The sequence below is a fragment of the Eleginops maclovinus genome, chromosome 19 (assembly GCF_036324505.1).
Source record: "Eleginops maclovinus isolate JMC-PN-2008 ecotype Puerto Natales chromosome 19, JC_Emac_rtc_rv5, whole genome shotgun sequence".
Classification (NCBI taxonomy): Eukaryota; Metazoa; Chordata; class Actinopteri; order Perciformes; family Eleginopidae; genus Eleginops; species Eleginops maclovinus.
Genome location: NC_086367.1, coordinates 20,950,859 through 20,969,159, shown reverse-complemented (window position 1 = coordinate 20,969,159; position 18,301 = coordinate 20,950,859). Strand labels below are relative to the sequence as shown.

The following is an 18,301-nucleotide window of genomic DNA, read 5'->3' as shown; positions in this document are numbered from 1 at the left end:
TCTGGCTTTCAGACTGAATTTTACTTCGATGGATGTTGTTATAGATCACATTAAAATCCATTTCTGTTTTCATTTTGAAGACTTGTGTAAGAGGTTTATTGGAACCACCGAGCAGCAACAGCAGCTTTACTGTCCGAGTCTCTTTTCAGCCTCTAATCCCATCATGCTACTTCCCTCATCTCCCCCCTCTCCACTGTTTTAGTCCCACCAGGATTAAAGGGTTAAGAAATCTCTCGGTGCCTGTACTGTCCCGATGATCACGAACTGTCAGAGAAAAGCCGGACTGCAGAGCTTGACACTCCTGAAACGGTTCCTCATAGTAAACAAACAAACAAACAAGCAGGAATAACTTGATTTAAACTTCCTTTAGCTGTCTGAATTTACACGAATGCTTCTTCTTTCCACCACCATCCGATCTTTTCTGTGATGAACAGCTTTTTATACTGAGGCACTAAACCTGACACACTGAGTATACCACAAACAGAGCAAAGGAAAAGTCTATGAGGCTCAGTCACTTGTACACTGTGGAGTATGTTTTTGTTGTGTACAAGTCACGTTTAAGCCCGTTTCAGGCCTGTGTAGAACTGGAGCCATAAAAATAGTTGGGATTTATCCGCTGTATCTCCTTCAGTTCAATTAGAAACGAGATCTACCAGAAAAACAATTGATGGTAAACCTTAAATTAGTGTCTTATGCTTATGATTGCAGTGGAAGAAACCAGTGCAGGGAAAGAAATCCAATGTTGAAAAGCTCCCAGTAAGCACACAGCGCATCATCAACAATACCTCTCCTTCTAAAACGGAGTAATCAGTAACACCAGTGTTGTCATGAGTATATTAACCGTTCATCTGTATGACACATTGAGCGGCTAAGGAGACAGAACGAATGTCTCCTCTTTAACCACTTAAGATCTGTGCCCTCTCCTGTCAGTCCTCGCTTTACAGATAAAAATAGCAGAGGTTTTATTCTTGGTCCCTGAGCTAAATGAGTTCTTCTTTTCACAGCCTGACACGCCCTCTCGCTGTGATCGTGTCGCGTGCCTCCTCCATCTTGTCGCATGCTCTCCCTCTCCTCTCTTGCTGCGTTGCTTCAGGCCTGGATGTTTCAGCGTTGGGCTCAGGAGGGCAGAAGACAAGCTGATTACACGTCAGGATTTCCAGATCAGAGCTGCTATTCCCGGCCTCGGCCTCGGCAGATTAGGACCCTCCGGCTGCTGCTGCTGCAGGGACGATGCTCTGAGTGCTCGGCGTTTCTCCAGCTTTCACTCAATTACATGACTCAGTTTTCTGGAAGCGCACCAGAGAAGCTCGTATTTGTTTAATGGAGGCTTGGATAACACCAGCGTACTAGTGGTTTAAAAGGTCACATGTGGCGCCATCGTTATCTCTGTGAAGAGCAGACAAGAGTACGAGGCTTTATCTCCAAAGGCATGCCATCATTCGAGAGTACATGTCGTTGATATTTTAGGATGTATCTCTCCTGGTCCAGCCATCCATTATTTCATTTCCAAAACAAACTCTTGAAACATGCTTGAGATCTTTTTAATCAGAATAAATATCATTTCAGTTGATTGCTAAAACTGTCTCTGGTGTTTAATCTTCTACAAAATCATTTAAAGCTGCCCCTTTATGCTTTTTGGGAGTGTCCCCTTTCCTGCAGTATATTATGGAGGTTTTTGTGCATGCCCGAAATGCCTGGTTTGGACTCCGTTGTTTACATCCTTAACATAGTGACATCAGTATTTACCGCTTGCGCTTCTACTGGCTAGCGCTCCAACACATTGTACGTGATAGGCTAAGGGGCGGGACATTGCTAAGCAGGTTGACCAATCACAACAGAGCCAGCCAGCTAACCAATCAGAGCAGACTGGGCTCTGGTTTCAGACAGAGGGTGAAAGGAGGTGCTGCAGCACAGGCAGTATGAGAAACATAAAGAGCTTTTTGAACTTTAAAGCATGGAGACATGTCCCAGGAGAGACACTACATACTAATTTGAACCTGAAAATGAGCAGAATAGGGCACCTTTAAAATAACTAACTTTAAAAACTGATTCATCTTTAAGACTCAGTTAACATTTTCTCTTTCTGTAAACACAACAGGAAGATGAATATGAAAGTTTATTCACAACACCCACCGACTCGACAGGGAGCGTTACTCACTTCCTGCACACACACACACCACACACTCTCCTGCTGATACCTGCAAACACTCACCAGAAAACTCAAGACACCACAGTCACTCAGTTCTTCAAATTAACCGCTGTTTCGATATGGAGAAACATGGTATTTTTAAGATTTTGCAACTTCTACCCAGTAAATATTAGTGATGTATTGAAGGTAAACAGAGGCTGTGATTGTTTTCTTATAGAGGAGTGCTCTTCCTCACACACACTAAGAAACAACAACCTGTCCAACACAGCAGACTGAAACAACCCCGGAGTTTTTTATAACCCAAGGGTAAGCCCCGGGGATTAAAACCGTTAACAGGCCCGTAATGTCCCGACAGACTCTGAATGCAGCAGGAGGTTTTGACAGCAGTCAGGTTGGAGAAAGAAAAACCTGATTTAATAAAACATGAGATAAAAAAGATGCTGCCAAATGAGAAGGGAAGAAAGAATGAGAATAAACTCAAACTGATACAGCAGTAATGATTTTCCATGCACTGGATCTCTCTCTTTTTTTTATCAAAGAGGGGAAATGGAAAAGCTCACGATGAGTCGGTTCAGTCAGTCAGTTTTGGTTTTGATAATCTGTGAGGTGTGAAAAGAAGAAGCTCCTCTGTCTGTTTCAGTGTTTCACTGCACTCATTCTGCTCTGGGCTCCAGAGCAGGGAGACACTTGCATGGAACGTCAAACATGTCAAAGTGTGTTTCAAAGACTTTAATTTGTCACTCTAGTTGGATAAAAGTTGGAAAATAGGACTGTTGTGTTTCTGCATTTTTACTTTTCTGGTATTTATGTGCTTCTTGTATGTGTGCCAGTTGATAGTGTCTGGATTTGGTCCTTTACGGTTGTCTTTTTGCTCCTTTTTTTGGTTATTTGGCTGTAGACTTTGATATTTTTCTTCACTTATTTCTGAATGATCATGGGTCTGATTGTGTCTTGCTCTAGAGCACTTCAATGCATTATCAGCTGGTAAACAGATTCTACTTTTTTATTGCTTTCGATGCAACAGAACAAAGGAAACCAAGAATCCTTTTACACATTTATTGTATTTTCTTGAATACAAAAGTACACAAAATGGAAAAAAAAAAGGCTGTCCCCCAACAAATGAAAGATTAAAAAGGATATAAAAAGGGGAGACAAAGTATAGTCCTCTCTTCTCAAATGAAATGGATTCATTTGTGCTTGATGCAAGCAACAAACCTGGTGCCAAGTGACGGGAGGATGAAGTTATGTAACACAAAGTGTAAATCCTCTCGCTGCTGCAGTGCCAGCCGGGACCTGGAGGAGCCTGGTGCCCCGCTGGATTATCACCGCCTCATTAATGTACATGAAAACACACTGAAGCGAGATTATAAACCACATCCTGTTTGCTGCTGGGGTAAATTAAGAACAATTAGGTTCTGGGTTTGGTAGCGAAGGTGAGGTACCCTGTGTGCCCGGGTATTTCTCTGGGTGGGGTGGTGGTCTTCACAGCGATGGAGGTGTGCTTTTGAGGTGGTTTCACGGTGGAGTCGGGCTGAATCTGAGCAGAAGGTTCCGGGCCGAAGTCCGGTTGCGGCAGGGAGATGGTGCGCACGTCGTGGACCCTCAGCAGGACTTCCAGGGTGTTGATCTCCTCGAAACCGTGATCTGATAACGCCAAACACGTCTTCTGAACCTGCTCGATGCACGGAGAGAAGGAACACACCCGACCTCCTGCAGAGAAGAGAGAGAGGACAGTTGTTCAACAAATTGTTCCTTAAAAATAATCAGAAGATCAGCGACAAATATGTCTTCTTTTGTGCTCAAACTGTCCTTTTCATGCTCATTTTAGGCCTCACTAGAGACTAAAGGCCAGTTTCATCACCACTGAAACAAATAAATATACTACAAGTACAACATGCATATTCACTTTTTAGCCAAATCTGAACTGAACATCTGACTTGTGCATTAGCGGATGAAAGATTGGAAAGTAGCTGAACAGCAACTTAGACGTCCGGCAGTATTTCAGCTAACGATGCTACATGATGTTTGTTAGATGCTTGCAGAGGATTTTGATTTATACCGGTCTAACCAATTAGAGAGCATGCATTTCAGTTAACAGTTCATAAATCTGGATAAATGGAGAAAAGTAAAAACAAATAAGTGGTCAATAAGACTTTAATAGGAGTTGAAAATAAATTATACGAGAACAATTTAGACAAAATAAACTTCTTGAAGAGTTTCTTCATAGATAGCAAATTGGTCCAGTTCTCCACATTTTCCAGATCATGGCCTCTAAGAATAAATAAGTCGGTGGCACTTTACATTTCCTAACCATACCTGGTATTTTTCGCAGATATCTTTAAGGGGGAAAAATCTGTGGAAATACCAACAACACTTCGACTGCCTGAAGGAAATGATTTCTGCAACCGTTTCGGAACAAAGACAACGTCCAGAGCTAATGATAAACATACTAACCTGCAATGTTTACTTTAAAATCATCTGCTGTCAAAACGTACAAAACCCAGAAGCACTGACTTTCGGTCTACTGGTTGTCCAAAAAACCCAGGATGATGTAAACCAGGAACACAGACATAGAAACAGGAATTGCCAACAGAAAATAACTCCGTCTTAAAACACGCCTTGTTCTCTTAGTGCTTATTTCTGAGATTAAACAAAAGAGCATAAAAACACTCAAAAAGAGGACACTTTCTACCATCTGTGCATCCTTTATTGTGATAGTGTGCAAAAAGAAAGAAGCAGAAGGAGTTGTCATTGTTATGTTTGGAAGAATTACGGCCATGGACATGATAAATTATCTAAAAACGAGACTTATAAACTCAATATGGACTGAGGAGACATCAAGTCTACTCTGGGGAAACTCCTAATACTACTACTATTAATAACTTGTTTATCTTACACACGAAAGAACATTTGAAAACAGATAGTCTTCCCTCACAATCCAGGCCTGTGACCTGGCGGGCTGCAGGCTGCAGTTTGAGGATCATCAGGGGATGAACCGGCGCTGGAATAAACTCAGATCACTTCTTTGAGGAGGCCTTTCGTCTCTTAATGAAACCCTGCAGTGATTTCGCAGCGGGAGGTACGAGCAGCAAGCCAAGGCAACTTTCACCGGCTGACCTGAAGAGCGAAGAATGTGACTCTGACCCGTGCAGCTGGAGAAGGGAGGCTTTAACGAAACACGATGAGACGATGAGACTATTTACAAGTTGTTGTCATTCCAACTACATTTTGTTTTGTTACATTTCTTTTTTGGTGTAATTCTCATGTATTTTGTGAAGCACTTTGTAACCTTGTTTAGATAAGGGCTATTCAAACAAGTGTAGTGCGTCATGACTTCAGTGCAACTCACTGTTTCCAACTCAAACTATGTCATGTAATAACACTTGCACTGATAAAATGATCAAAATATCAGCGAGAAGGGGGTATGCATGAATAATACGATTGTTGTCTATAACCTGTAAGAGCTGACCTTGGTACTAGTGGAGACAACTTGGAGACACAAATAATGAACTTTTAGGTTGATAATGTGTACTTGGCTTTATTCCACATCCAGTTACAGAGAAACATGGTCATTTATCAGGAGGTGTCTTTTTGTTTGTATGTGATAAATATGAGTCCAATATTCCCTCCCTTTTTGCTCTGTTTTTGGTCTCCACCAGCGCCTGAGGGATAAAACTGCTCAATTCGGAGTTTAATGCTCATGTTTCTTCTCCAGCCAGGGTTTTATCTACCATTATAAGGCCTTATAGGCACAACTTAAGCCAGGTGAATGTAAAACCAACGTGGAGAGCATCTAAATAAATAAAACGACTTCTCCCAGATCTAACGGTTCTGGTTGGTCCCCTGTGGACCTCTTTAGTTAGAGCTGTATTGGGTGTTTATCTATAATCCACCTAAGCTTTTCCTATCTTTTTGTACACACATATGGTAATAATAATGGTCCAAAATGGTATGAAGTCATATATTTCTAAGTGGACAATGTTAAACTTTCTCACAGGAGGACCCACTACACCCCCCCTCCCCTAGTCCACAGCCAGCTAGTATCTTACTCGTCTGTCAGCTATTTGCTGCTGCAGGTAGGGTTTTTACAGCTTTTCCTATTAAGTCCACACTATGAGAGTTTGGGAAGGAGCCAGGACAGTAAATTTCAAAACGGACAGATAAATAGAGTCTTATAAAAAGGGCCATAAAGTCGATGATTCAGCTCATAGTTCTCTGTATTCATCACTACACTAATCGCCACCTTTCAAATGGTTTTCTCATTTCCATTTGATATACTTTTTGTTGGTTGTATATGCTTTGAGGAAAATTCTGAATTTGAGGTATAAACACAAACGTTTGAATTCAAAACACATTTAAAGTGGACTTTAAAGTAGTCCTTCCTAAAGTCCAACTCTGTATTCAAGGCACCACAAGCGCTCTCTTCAATCCAGCCATTAGTATTCAAATCCTGCTTCTCCACCGCTTTCAAGCCACGACTCCTCGCCTGTTTCCTTTATTCTGCTCATTAAAGCTGAGCTCACACTTTGGAGGGGAATAATCTGCAGGAATAATGCGAGACACTGAAATAAATCAAACTTCATATTCAAAAACCCCCCCTGCTGAGAGACTGAATGAAATAAAGAACACGTCTGCAGAGGGCAGCCTTGTTGAAGGGTCCTTTGTGTCCGACAAACATTACTATTCGGGGTTGTTTAAGATTGCAGACGTTCCTTCAGCTAACAGGAGCAGTGTTTCCCCTCGAGACTGCCATAAACACACCTCTTCCCAACAACCGTACACACAGGGAGGGGTCTGGTAGATGATTATACAAGGGCGGGTATTAATAACCCTAAATATCAACCTTACGTGCATGAATGGATTCTATACACATGTGAAACCCATGATTCCCTTATCGGGTTGTTGAGCGTTTGAGTTCACGGGGACATGTTTGCTTTATAGTTTCCTAATAAAAGAGTCTTAGAGCGAGCAGGGAGGGAGAGTCAGTCAGGTTCTTTCTCCCAGTCCAGGACAAGGCTGCAGGCCAAAACACTGGAAGAGTTACAGCTCTTACATGCTCAGCACTGCAGCGAACCAATACTTTATTTCTAGAGCCGGAGGGCAAATCTTCGTTTGTGCAGAAAAATTAACAACAGGGTGATGAATCTGGGCTGTGGGTGATACGTCTTGCCACTTGTCGTTGCCACTCTGCAAACAGCTAATCTGCTAAAACACGGAGTCGCTTCCTGTCAGGTGGTGCTAAACACCTCAGAGATTTCCCAGGGGACCTTTGCTTCATTTTGGCATTTATGTTAAATGTTTTTGGGGGGCATTAGTGCTCAGCGTGCCCCTGGTTCTCCAGAGAAAACATCCAGTGGGAAAGTAAACCAAGCCTTTCCTTATGGAGCCACATTCACCGGCTCTCCCTCCCTGCAGCATAACCCTGTATGGTCATGGGACCTGCTTCGACAATGGCTGCACTCTATTTATCAGTGTCTGTGTGTGTGTGTGTGTGTGTGTGTGCGCGCATGTTAGGGTCAACAGCTCATGAAAGGAATATGTAGCAGTGACACCATAAAAGGGATTCAGAGAGGAGGAGGGAGAGCAGCATTCCTCTTCATATTGAGGCTTACTGTTTAAAATTATGCTGCATTTGTTTGTCTCAGAAACATGAGCATGTAATCAGAATTCACTGATCCTGTGCATCTCAACAGTCACTGAGTTTATTTTGTCTAAAACAAAAGTATTTGAGGGAATGATGTAGTATCAGCATATGCACTATTGTTCTTCATTGAGACAAAACAAGCCAATCCCTAATGTTGACTCCAAAAAGGTATTCAACCAGTAAGGCATATAGAGGACAAGACACGAGAATCATTAACTGGTTATTTGTTGAACCTAAACAATATAAACCCTGACTCTCCTTCTGACCACCTTAGTGAACTGCCAACCTGTCCAGACATGCCGCAGCTTCTGGTCGCCACAGAAACCCTAACATGAGTTTATCCTGCGACCGAGAACACACACACACACACACACACACAAACACACACACAAACACAAGGACAAAGTTAATAAGAGCTGTGTCGGCTCGGATCGATGGTCGGCGCGGCCGCGGGGGAAATAAAATCACTGGCTGGTATTTTTAAAATGTGCCCGGTCATGTTCGTGCTGTGTCAGGTCGAGTCACAGAAAAGTCGGGGGGGGACATTTCCTTAAAAAAAAGCCATGAAAATATATATATATAGAGAGGCGTTTTCAGTTTGGAAATATGGTGATGGAACAACTACTTCTGACGGATGCATAACCAGATAAGAAAGTGAATACATGTACATAAAAACCACAGTGTTTAAGACAGAGGATAATACAACTGTGCAGAAGTATTGAGGATTTTGCAAGGTCCAGTGCATTTCGAATAATGTTCCACACGACTTTCCAAGAAAAAATGTTGCATTAATTGGGAGGACTTGGTGAGTTGGCATGACCATGTCCTGGTCATCCTGCAGCTTTCTTTTAATCATCTCACAACGAATCCTGAAAGCTTGTTCCTGGCTAGTAGCATCATCTCCAAATAATTATTAAAAAACACAAGAGACAAGACAGGTAAAGTTATGGAAGCAAAAAATGTGCTGATTAGCAAAACGTCCTCTGCAACATACTCCATGTTAAATGTAATTATTTTTACTAGAGGTTGGTGCTCTTAACAACCCTGGTTGGATCCAAAGTTGTGACCACAGATACTATTTAAATAAATACTAACAGCTGACAGATACAAAGCTATGACGACCTCAGTACTTGGCAAACATCAAATCAAACTGAAGCAGAGCAAAAAGCAAGCCGTCCCCGCGAGACATCACAGTTGTTTCATCCACTGTGATTGCCAAAGATTCTTGGCATGCATACTGTTGTTGTTGTAGTACAGACTGGGGATATATTACCTTAATGAATGTGGGGTATTTTCCAATATCAGCTTCTCAAACTAATTTAAAAACTGACCAATGACCTTAAAATGACCTTAAACTGTTAATTAATACAGAAGCCACGAGGAGGTTTTTCTGTGATTCACCGATGGAGAGTGACGTCGCTCTCCCTGAGGAGTCTTCATTTTTTTTCCCATGTTAGATGTAGGGTGTCTTTTGGGGAGTTTTTAGTAGTCAATGCAATGTTGAAAGGGTGTGGTGTGCTGTACTGGATGAAAAGCCCTCTTCGATAATATGTCATTTAAGATATCGGCCCAGATATTATTGATATGATATTATTCATTAACATTTTTGAGCATGCAGTGTTGTGAATTGTAGGCAAATTATTTTATTCCTTTAGAACAATTTATATTCCACTAGAATGTCCCTCGTGTTTCATTTGTTTGTAAATTGGGCGTTTTTTTCTTCAACAGTTGCTGCAAGAATCTTACATCCACCTCTTGGCAAAAACACAAACAGAGGAAAAGGAGGAAGTCAGTTTGATCTTGAAAGACTCCATTGTTTGCGTCCTCAGATAAAGGACCCATGCATTGAACGAGTCTTACCGTGTTTCTTCATCGCAGCCTTAGCGTGTTTGATGGCCTCCCAGGGGCTGGGGATGTCCAGGAAGACGGCGTCGGCCACCCCGCTCACTCCGAACCCGTCTTTGCACACGTCCTGGTTCCTGACGGTGACCAGGTGATCCACTCGGTGCTCTACGAACTCCTCCAACACCTTCTCCGACCGCTGCTGGTGGAACTCCACTGTGTGCAGGTGTCCTGTGGGGGCGATGGTTCTCAGGATGGCATGGGAGAGGGAGCCGCTACCCGTCCCTGGAACAGAGACACAAACAGGGAGGATGAAGACAGCAGGAACCCAGATACACTTTGATTCTGAACCATTCAAAATAAAGGGCTTAAAAGCTGTGCACCAATTCCCTGTGGATTTGACTGTATGCACTTTATTGCTGACGTGTTTTTGGTAATCATCAGAATGTCCTGTAGTGTGAGCCTCTATGATGTCGCCTTGGGAAAACATGAACATTTTATAACCCAATTAATTAAGAAAATATTCAACAGTTAAATAAAAAAACCACGTTAGTTGCAGCTCTAAAACTATTTATATCCATCTGTATTTTATCTTAACCTTAAAATACAACAAACTCCGGATAAAGCCACATTCATTACTGACATACAGAAACATATATATACATATTTCTTTTAAAGATATGTTTTGGGGGCTTTTTTGCCTTTAATCGGATAGGACAGTGGAGAGAGCCAGGAAAGTGGGAGAGAGAGTCGGGGCGGTATCCGGACAGGACCACGGGTCGGGAATCGAACCAGGGTCGCCGGCGTACGCAGGTCCCCAGCAATTGCGCCACGGCTGGGGGCAGCGAAAACTTATTTAAACATTTTAAAGCTCTCTACGTATCATTCAAATAATACCAAGTGAGAATATCAGTTAAGGGAGGGCAAATAAATGAACATTATGGGTTGTGTCCAATTTTTACAGATCAGCTGATTTTGTTTCAGGTGTTTTCTAGAACCACTCTGAATATGGCTATCAAAGGGTTAAGATCAAAGCTGTATTATACATGACCCAGTTCCCCAGCTGCAGCAACATTTCATTTGAACACATTTGGATTATAGCATCTACCGCATCGTTGCTATAAGCATGTGCACAAAGCACCAGTGGCGCATGCATCATTTTGGGATTTCTTTTAGACATTATGTTGCATCTAAACTGTGAAAATCAACACACTGCACCATCACATTTTGCTCCCATCACCATCGATCTGGTCCTCAAACCAGATTAAAAAAAAAAAAAGTAGCACTTCGGATGGAAACGCAACACTTTGAGATCTCAGAGAAACCTCAAACACACGTCTTGTTTTGTCTCAGAAATGATGCTCAGAGCTTCCCCCTGTTCTGAGACAGTCTACACAATGAACTCACAGCTGTTCCTGCAACACACACACCACACACACACACACACACACACACACACACACACCTCTCTCCACCCCGCTGGTAAGTGGATGCTACATTTCTGAGTGTACCCTCTTTGTGCTGCAGCCATCTTGCTAACACACAGCTTGTTGAAGAGAGATGTAGAAAGACAGATGCACATTAAGGATCCAAAATTGGGACATTACAATGAAGTAAAAACAGTAATGTTTACATATCAACAGTAGAACGATACATGTCTAGAGTAGGGCTGGATAGGATAAAGGATAGCATATAAGATGAAAGTAGTGTTTATCAAACATAACAAGATGATTGAAGGGCTAGGGGAAAAGAAACATTTTATGTAATGTTCAAAAATAATCCTCAGAATATCATCTAAACTGTGATGGCAGAACAGGTTGAGTAGACTGCTTATGTGTCCTGCAGTTAGAGTAAAGAGGAGGATTGAAGCATTGAGGGCACAGCAGCAGACACCCCCCCCCCGCCCCTTCTTTCTTTCTCTGCATTACATCACCGCTGCCTTTGTTCGGCTGGCGACAAAGAGGGTAATGTTTACCCCAAAGCAGCACTTCGAACTGCTAAAACCTCACACTTCTAATCCGGATGGAACCATGGTAAATGCGGAAACTGTGGATGGATGTAGTACAGCGAAGGAATTGGGTCACTCTGATGTAAATATGCAGATAATAACAGCAGCAGCTGTACAGTGCGTTACAAAACCACGGCAGCAGAAAGAGCCTTTTTTATCTCCCAGATAAGATTATTGAGAGTTTGAATTACATCATTAGTGATTAAAAGATTTGTATTTATTCATCGTCATGCAGGAAGGACTTACTGAGCTGATTGTCTCCTGACTTTACTTTATGTTGCCAAGGAAGTGCTGTTATCTTTCACATTTTTCCACGTTCACTGCTTCTTTTGCATTTCTGGTTGGATGCTGACCATTTCATTGTCTCTGCACATGTACTCTAATCCAATGTAATCTAATCAAGAATCAAAATATATGTAACCAACATTAAGATAAAAGCAGAACTAACTAAACATTCCTTTCAGTTGTTTGGTTTCAGAACTAATTAACTTCAATCCCTATGCAAATGTGAAGCCATTTCCTCCATATGTGGCACTACAGGAGCATGACACATTAATAAGGCTGTTTAACACAGCTGCACTCCAAACGCCAGCCTCACATTCTGATGCTGCTTATACAGTTTACTGTTGAGAGGAAATGGCTGTATGTCTCCAGCAGACTTGATGGGCGAGCCCAGATGTCAAATAGAATCTGAACTCAATCCGCATTAAACAGACAATCAATCAGAACCCGACTATGGACCTAAGGCTTCATGCCAGCTGTCTGACAGCTTCATTTTACATCCAAGCACATCACCAAGTCCAGCAGAAATACACATGACATCAGCAGTTTTGTGTAACATCATGTCAGAGGAGTGTACAGACCAAATAGGTGTGTTTATAGAGCACATGGTTTAAAATTGGGTCCCAAAGCTGGCTTTTTTCACAAGAAGGTACATAGTTACTTTGAGGGAAAGATCAATTCTACAAAACGGTTGATTGTTGTCGTGTGAAACTGGCGATAAATCTATGCACTGAGAAGATGAGAGTCTTGGTTTGAGTCAAACCTTCCTCTGAATCAGTAGTGCTTATAGTCAGTTTGCACTCAAAAGGCTGAAACCTGTGAAAACAGGAACATCAGACTGGTTTCCTCAACAAAAATGCAATAGGATCTCTCAAATAAACGTTGTGGCAAATAAAGCTGTTTAGTACTAACTCGTTTGTTCAGCAAGATGTCGATTACAAATGAACACCACTTATGTTTTATGAGGATAAACGCAATGCCAGAAGTAAGAAGCAAACAACCTACACACTGATTAGATGAGTTTCCCTGTTTTAGTTCCCTTGCAACATCTTGCATTAAGACACTTATAGCAACCGCCATATTTAAGACATTTCGAAAGCTTACAACTTCCAGAGTTGGGTGTTTTTACTGTTCAAAAACCCATTGATTTGTGTGGACCAAAAGTACTGAAATGGTAACTCATTTCCAGGTTCTAGGACTAGATCCTGCAGCTCTATGTTTGCATTAGTATTGTCTGACACTCAGTTGTGCTATCTACATTTGTTTCATGAAATAGAGAAGTGATAACTAACCACGTGTTTCTGGTTGTCATGAAGAGGAAATGTTACTGTGTTTGACACCGGCCTTAGACGTGTGTCAGCTGAAAGAGTTGGTGGTTAATGCGGCTGTCAGCTCTTCATCGAGAATAGACACACCCTAAACTTGCCTTAGTTTTAAGTGTACTGAAAAGCAGACTGTTACTCAATTGTTGCAGAACTTTGTTTTTCTGCAAACAAAACAGAGATTTGCTTTGATACAAAGGGTCATAGCAACCCGTGACTCATATCAGTGTTTCTAATCTGCTCACAGAACAAGACGTCAAGTCTGTGGGAAGCTACTGTACGAGAAGAAGAAGAAAATGGTGGCGGTTGTGGGGGAGGGGGGCTGCTGGCCTATTAAATTGTAGGTCAACTCCTCCAGTACTTTCAGATAGTATCGTGGTGTTATCCCTAGACGAGACGCAAAAAAACCAAGCCTGAGGTCAAAGAACTCGCTGCAGGCAAACCTAGAAAGTGAAAGTAAAGAGTAAAGTTCTCGAACCATTAACCCACTTCTGTCTCTGTAGACTTCAGTAAACCCCTTAATGTTTGAGTCTTATGGCATTTTGTTTGTGTGCGTCTGTTTGCTGCTATTAAATAACTGTGATGAATGTGCATGTATTTGTACAGTGTATTTTAAAAAGGCTCTACTGTTCTTTTTGGGGTTTTCTCTTCACTGTTATGTGTTATACATGTTTTTATGCAAGTAAATGGTCTGCAAAGGCTAAAATCCCTTTGTTCCATCCAAAGGGAGTTTCTCTCTCACACTCCCAGCCTGAAACTCTTCCATTGGACTCCTTTGCTAACTTCAGTAACATAGTGACATCACTTTGATTGGCTAGGTGTCCAACTAACTGTACATGATAGGCTAAGGGGGCAGGACATCTCTAAGCAGTTTACCAATCACAACAGAGCAGACCAGCTAACCAATCAGAGCAGACTGGGCTCTGGTTTCAGACAGAGGGTGAAAAGAGGTGCTGCAGCACAGACAGTACGAGAAACATAAAGAGCTTTTTGAACATTAAAGCATGGAGACATGTCCCAGTAGAGACACTACATACCAATACAAACCTGAAAATCTACTTACTAAGGCCCCTTTAATATAATGACTCAAAAGCCCTTGAATGACAATGAGTATTATGAAGCTCTGATACAGGTAAAAAAACAAAAGAGAATAGTTTGCTTCAAACACTCGGCCAAGGTGACCCCTCTATATGACCGAATGCTCCTTCAGAAAATGCTCTGCTTGTAGGCAGAACCACCAGCAAAATGATCGCCTCTAATCATTGCGTGTTTATACAGTTCCCTGTCAGAAAGTCCTCCACAGGAGAGCATGTACTGCTTAAAGACTTTCAGCCTGAATAGTGTGAGGCACCACTGTGTCATATAAAATGCTGATTAGCGCCTCAGCGACTTGTAACAATACTCAAGTGTGCAGCTAATAAAATGCTGCATTCGGGATTTAATAACCGGGACTTGTATCTGATATTCAAACCATGACTCGTCTGAACTGAAATGTGAGGAGACATGCAAAGTAATGGTTTTTATCTAATGCCAGTGTTAAATATGCATTGAAAAAAAGTCAAGAGTAATTCGGTACCAATGCAGATAGCACAGCCCTGTTGCTGACTTAACAGTTTTCATTTCGAGCTCATTCACCACCAACCTCGCACACACGCACACACGCACACACACACACACACACACACACACACACACACACACACACACACACACACACACACACACACACACACACAGTTTCCTCTAAGTACAATCAATGAAGTGACATGCGCAGGGCTGCCAGCACTAAAACATGATGGAGCACTGCACCAGCGCACATATTAACATCCTCGCCCATCCCCCAACCGCTGCCCTTGGACTGGAAGAGACTGCAGCTAGGCGGAAAAACACACCAGCATCCAGAGTGATAGCATTGTAAAAAATAAGACGGAAATAGAAATAGACCAAGGAGCTGAAGGCGAGACAAAAGAGGACAATGTCAACAAATATTGTGTTACATAATTGTGTTAGGCACATCTGTGAACCATCACATGATGTGTAATTTCAACAGCTGAGGCTCTGTGGAACAAAAGATCAGACTCAAAAAGGTGTGAACAGCTAGAATTAAACCAGGCGCTTCTTAAAGCTGCAGAGGTAGAGATTTATGGCTTTAATATAATTAAATAATGCCTGCAGTAATGCTAAATAACCCATCAGGAAAAAGGGGTGTAGAAAAATACTGATGCTTCACTTACAAATAAGTACTAATAACACACATTGAAAATAGCGCAATTTAATTAAAGATGCATTCAAAACCTCACCTATTTAAAGTATGTAATCAGAATGGTATCCAAAGCAACTGGACCCAAATATATCAATCAGTAATATTCCTCCTTCAAGCTTCATTCCACCATTAAAACCAATTAAAATTAAAGCCATCATCAGGCATCATAGGTTTATCCTTTTTATTTTATTCTAACATTATTAACTTCTATTATTTGTTACTGGATATGTTTCTGTGGCTTTTTTCTATTTGGTTATTGAACCATCTTGTTTTCTTCAACACACGTTTTTGCCGGTCTTTGTGGACTATCTGGTGACTATTTTAATGTGTAATTATTTGTAGAATTCCTGTTTATTGTTTTATCTTTTGCATATTGATTAATGGTTTGAAAAGTAGTGCTCGTAATACGACTACATTTCTTGCTGAATTAACTCTCTAAACAGATAATCCTGTGTCACCTTCGCAATTGTCAAATACAATTGTTTTTTATGAGTACAAAAACATTGTACGCTAAAACCATTCACTTTAGATGAAGCCAGGTTCTCTCATTACTTTTTTCTTGATTTAAAGTTTCTTAAAAGGTATTTTCCAATCATTAATTGGCAGTAAGCCTCACCTGACTCGCAGACGACGGACCCCGGCTTCAGCTCCAGCATCATGGTGATGGTGGCGATGTCGGTGGTGTACAGGATCTGTGTGCGGTGCGGCAGGTTGACGGTCCACAGCTCAGGTGTGGGATGAAGCACGTACACCCAGCCACCTTTGCTGCAGGTGACCTTTGAACCGTAGCGCCGTCCGATCAGGTCCGTAGAGTGACGAATGACCCCATAGCGCGTCTGTGTTTGGGCGCCCTGCTTCACCTTCACTGGCGTCATGGATTCGTGGCCCAGGTACACGATGGCGACGTCCCCATCCCGAATGCAATCCGAATACTCCACAAAACTCATGGCTAGAAACAATACCTGCAAAGGGAAAGAGATTTATGATTTGATCAAAACTCCACATGGAAAACTACTATTAATCTGAATCAGAATAACTTGATTTATTGCCAAACAGGATTTCCAAACAGTTACTCCATTTAAGAATAAAATAAAGTAGGATCAAATGTAATAACATCAGTTTTCTAGTGTAGGAAACATAACCTATAGTCCTAGGAAAAGCTGTTTTGGACAAAATAAAGAGCACTGAAATCCCTACTGCATGATTTCAATACACATATATACTTTCCAAACAATACAGACAGGATATTAGATAAGAAGCTGTATTAATACATTAATATTGTCACATGTTTAAAGTATATTTATGTTCTTCTTCTTCAGTCAAATTCACTTTACATTAGGCAGTTCAGTTATTGTTGTCACGGTAACAGCTGTTTGTCTATATTAGTTTAAATCGAAGCATCACGCGCACTAACCGTTATTCACATAAAAACAGCACTTTCAAACGGAAGAACAACAGTCGTTTCATTTAAGCGCAACACCTGTGAGAGAAGCTGGGGTTCAATTTTGGCTGCTTCACGAAAGAAATATGTCGGACAACATTGAGAAGATGTAAGTGAAAGGAATGATTTACCATTGTTACAGTTCTAATGTTTCTTAGGTGTTTGTGTCGATGGTTTCTGCTTTAAGTAATGTTTTTCTGTAACGTATGGTTGTGCTCCATGTTTAGGGTGAAGTTTATTTAGATAGGCTTGTGTTTGGTTATAGTAAGTAAGTTAATTAGTTAGGGACTCATTTTGCCTCAGGTAATCTAAGGAGACATACTTAGTTTTTTGTAGCTTTTCTGTAACGTTAAACTAAGCTAACAGTTAGCTAATTTGGCAACAGGTGATCCCAACTGACGCAAACGTTACTGGTTATTGCAGTGTTAGGTACCTAAACATTAGAAGATTGGGTCCCATTTTCACCTTAACTTAAAGAAATGAACACAGTTTCTAACTTCAACCATACAACAGGGTCACAGTGCAGCATGTCTGTAAGCACACGTTTACGGTGAACGAGCTTTAAGTTAACAGAATTGTGACTTTGAACGTTAAAGGTTCATATGACTTGCTAACTAGCTAGCATGCTAACGATAGCTCACATAACAGTTAACTTCGTTCAGAAACGTTGGCGGACTCTCAACGTACCTTCTCCAAAACCCGCGTGCTCTGCCGTTTTAAACGAACACAACCACTGGACAGTAAACGGTAGATTTAGCTCTTAATGACTTTGAATGTGGATGTGGAACGGCTGTCCAGCACCATTCATTCCCTGCAAACACGTGGTGTTGTTTTCAGAGGAAGTTGAGGAGACACAACCGGATGTTGCAATGCCTTCACGGATTTCTAAACTTGCATCGCACACAAAGTGAATTCAAAGAGGAAGTCCAGGTGATTTGTAAATCTACTTTTCACCTCCAGACGCAGCATTTTTTTTATTGCTAGGTACGCACAAAATCTCCACAAAAAATACTAAAAGGTATTCTACTAAAGGTGCCCTTTGTCTATAAGTACTACACCATGTTTATGTTGTAAATCGTGAAAAATAAACCAATATTTCTATATCACACTGTAAAAAAACAAACCGTTACAAGTTAAAGTTATTTATTTATAATTGTAATTCAGTTATTGTTATGAACATTCACGTATCCAAAGGGAGTAACCGATGTTGTTATGCTTTCTTATTTCTTATTGCTCGTATTTAATATAGAAACATGTATATTTGTCTTGAACATTTATATTTGTCTTGATATTTCTGATACTCAATCTCAAAATACAACATATCTCTTACACGTATATTTGAATGTACAA

The 18,301-nt window shown here is 41.2% G+C and overlaps 1 protein-coding gene across 1 annotated transcript; it reads right to left on the bottom strand.

Annotated features, from left to right (window-relative positions):
• Window positions 1–3,191: 3,191 nt before the first annotated feature.
• trmt61a (tRNA methyltransferase 61A) lies at window positions 3,192–17,798 on the bottom strand. Its single transcript, XM_063908801.1, has 4 exons — window positions 17,639–17,798; window positions 16,127–16,472; window positions 9,654–9,920; window positions 3,192–3,859 (listed from the first exon to the last, which is right to left on the bottom strand). Exons 2-4 carry the CDS (start codon window positions 16,455–16,457, stop codon window positions 3,558–3,560), a joined length of 900 nt encoding a protein of 299 aa, XP_063764871.1. The 5' UTR covers window positions 16,458–16,472; window positions 17,639–17,798; the 3' UTR covers window positions 3,192–3,557.
• Window positions 17,799–18,301: the final 503 nt, after the last annotated feature.

Excerpts from the sequence above, each read along its gene's own strand:
- trmt61a (XM_063908801.1), bottom strand. The coding sequence starts at position 16,457 with ATGAGTTTTGTGGAGTATTCGGATTGCATTCGGGATGGGGACGTCGCC. Across the intron at positions 9,921-16,126 it reads GTCCGTCGTCTGCGAGTCAG|GGACGGGTAGCGGCTCCCTC; the intron begins GTGAGGCTTACT and ends TCTCTGTTCCAG. Across the intron at positions 3,860-9,653 it reads GGCTGCGATGAAGAAACACG|GAGGTCGGGTGTGTTCCTTC; the intron begins GTAAGACTCGTT and ends TCTTCTCTGCAG.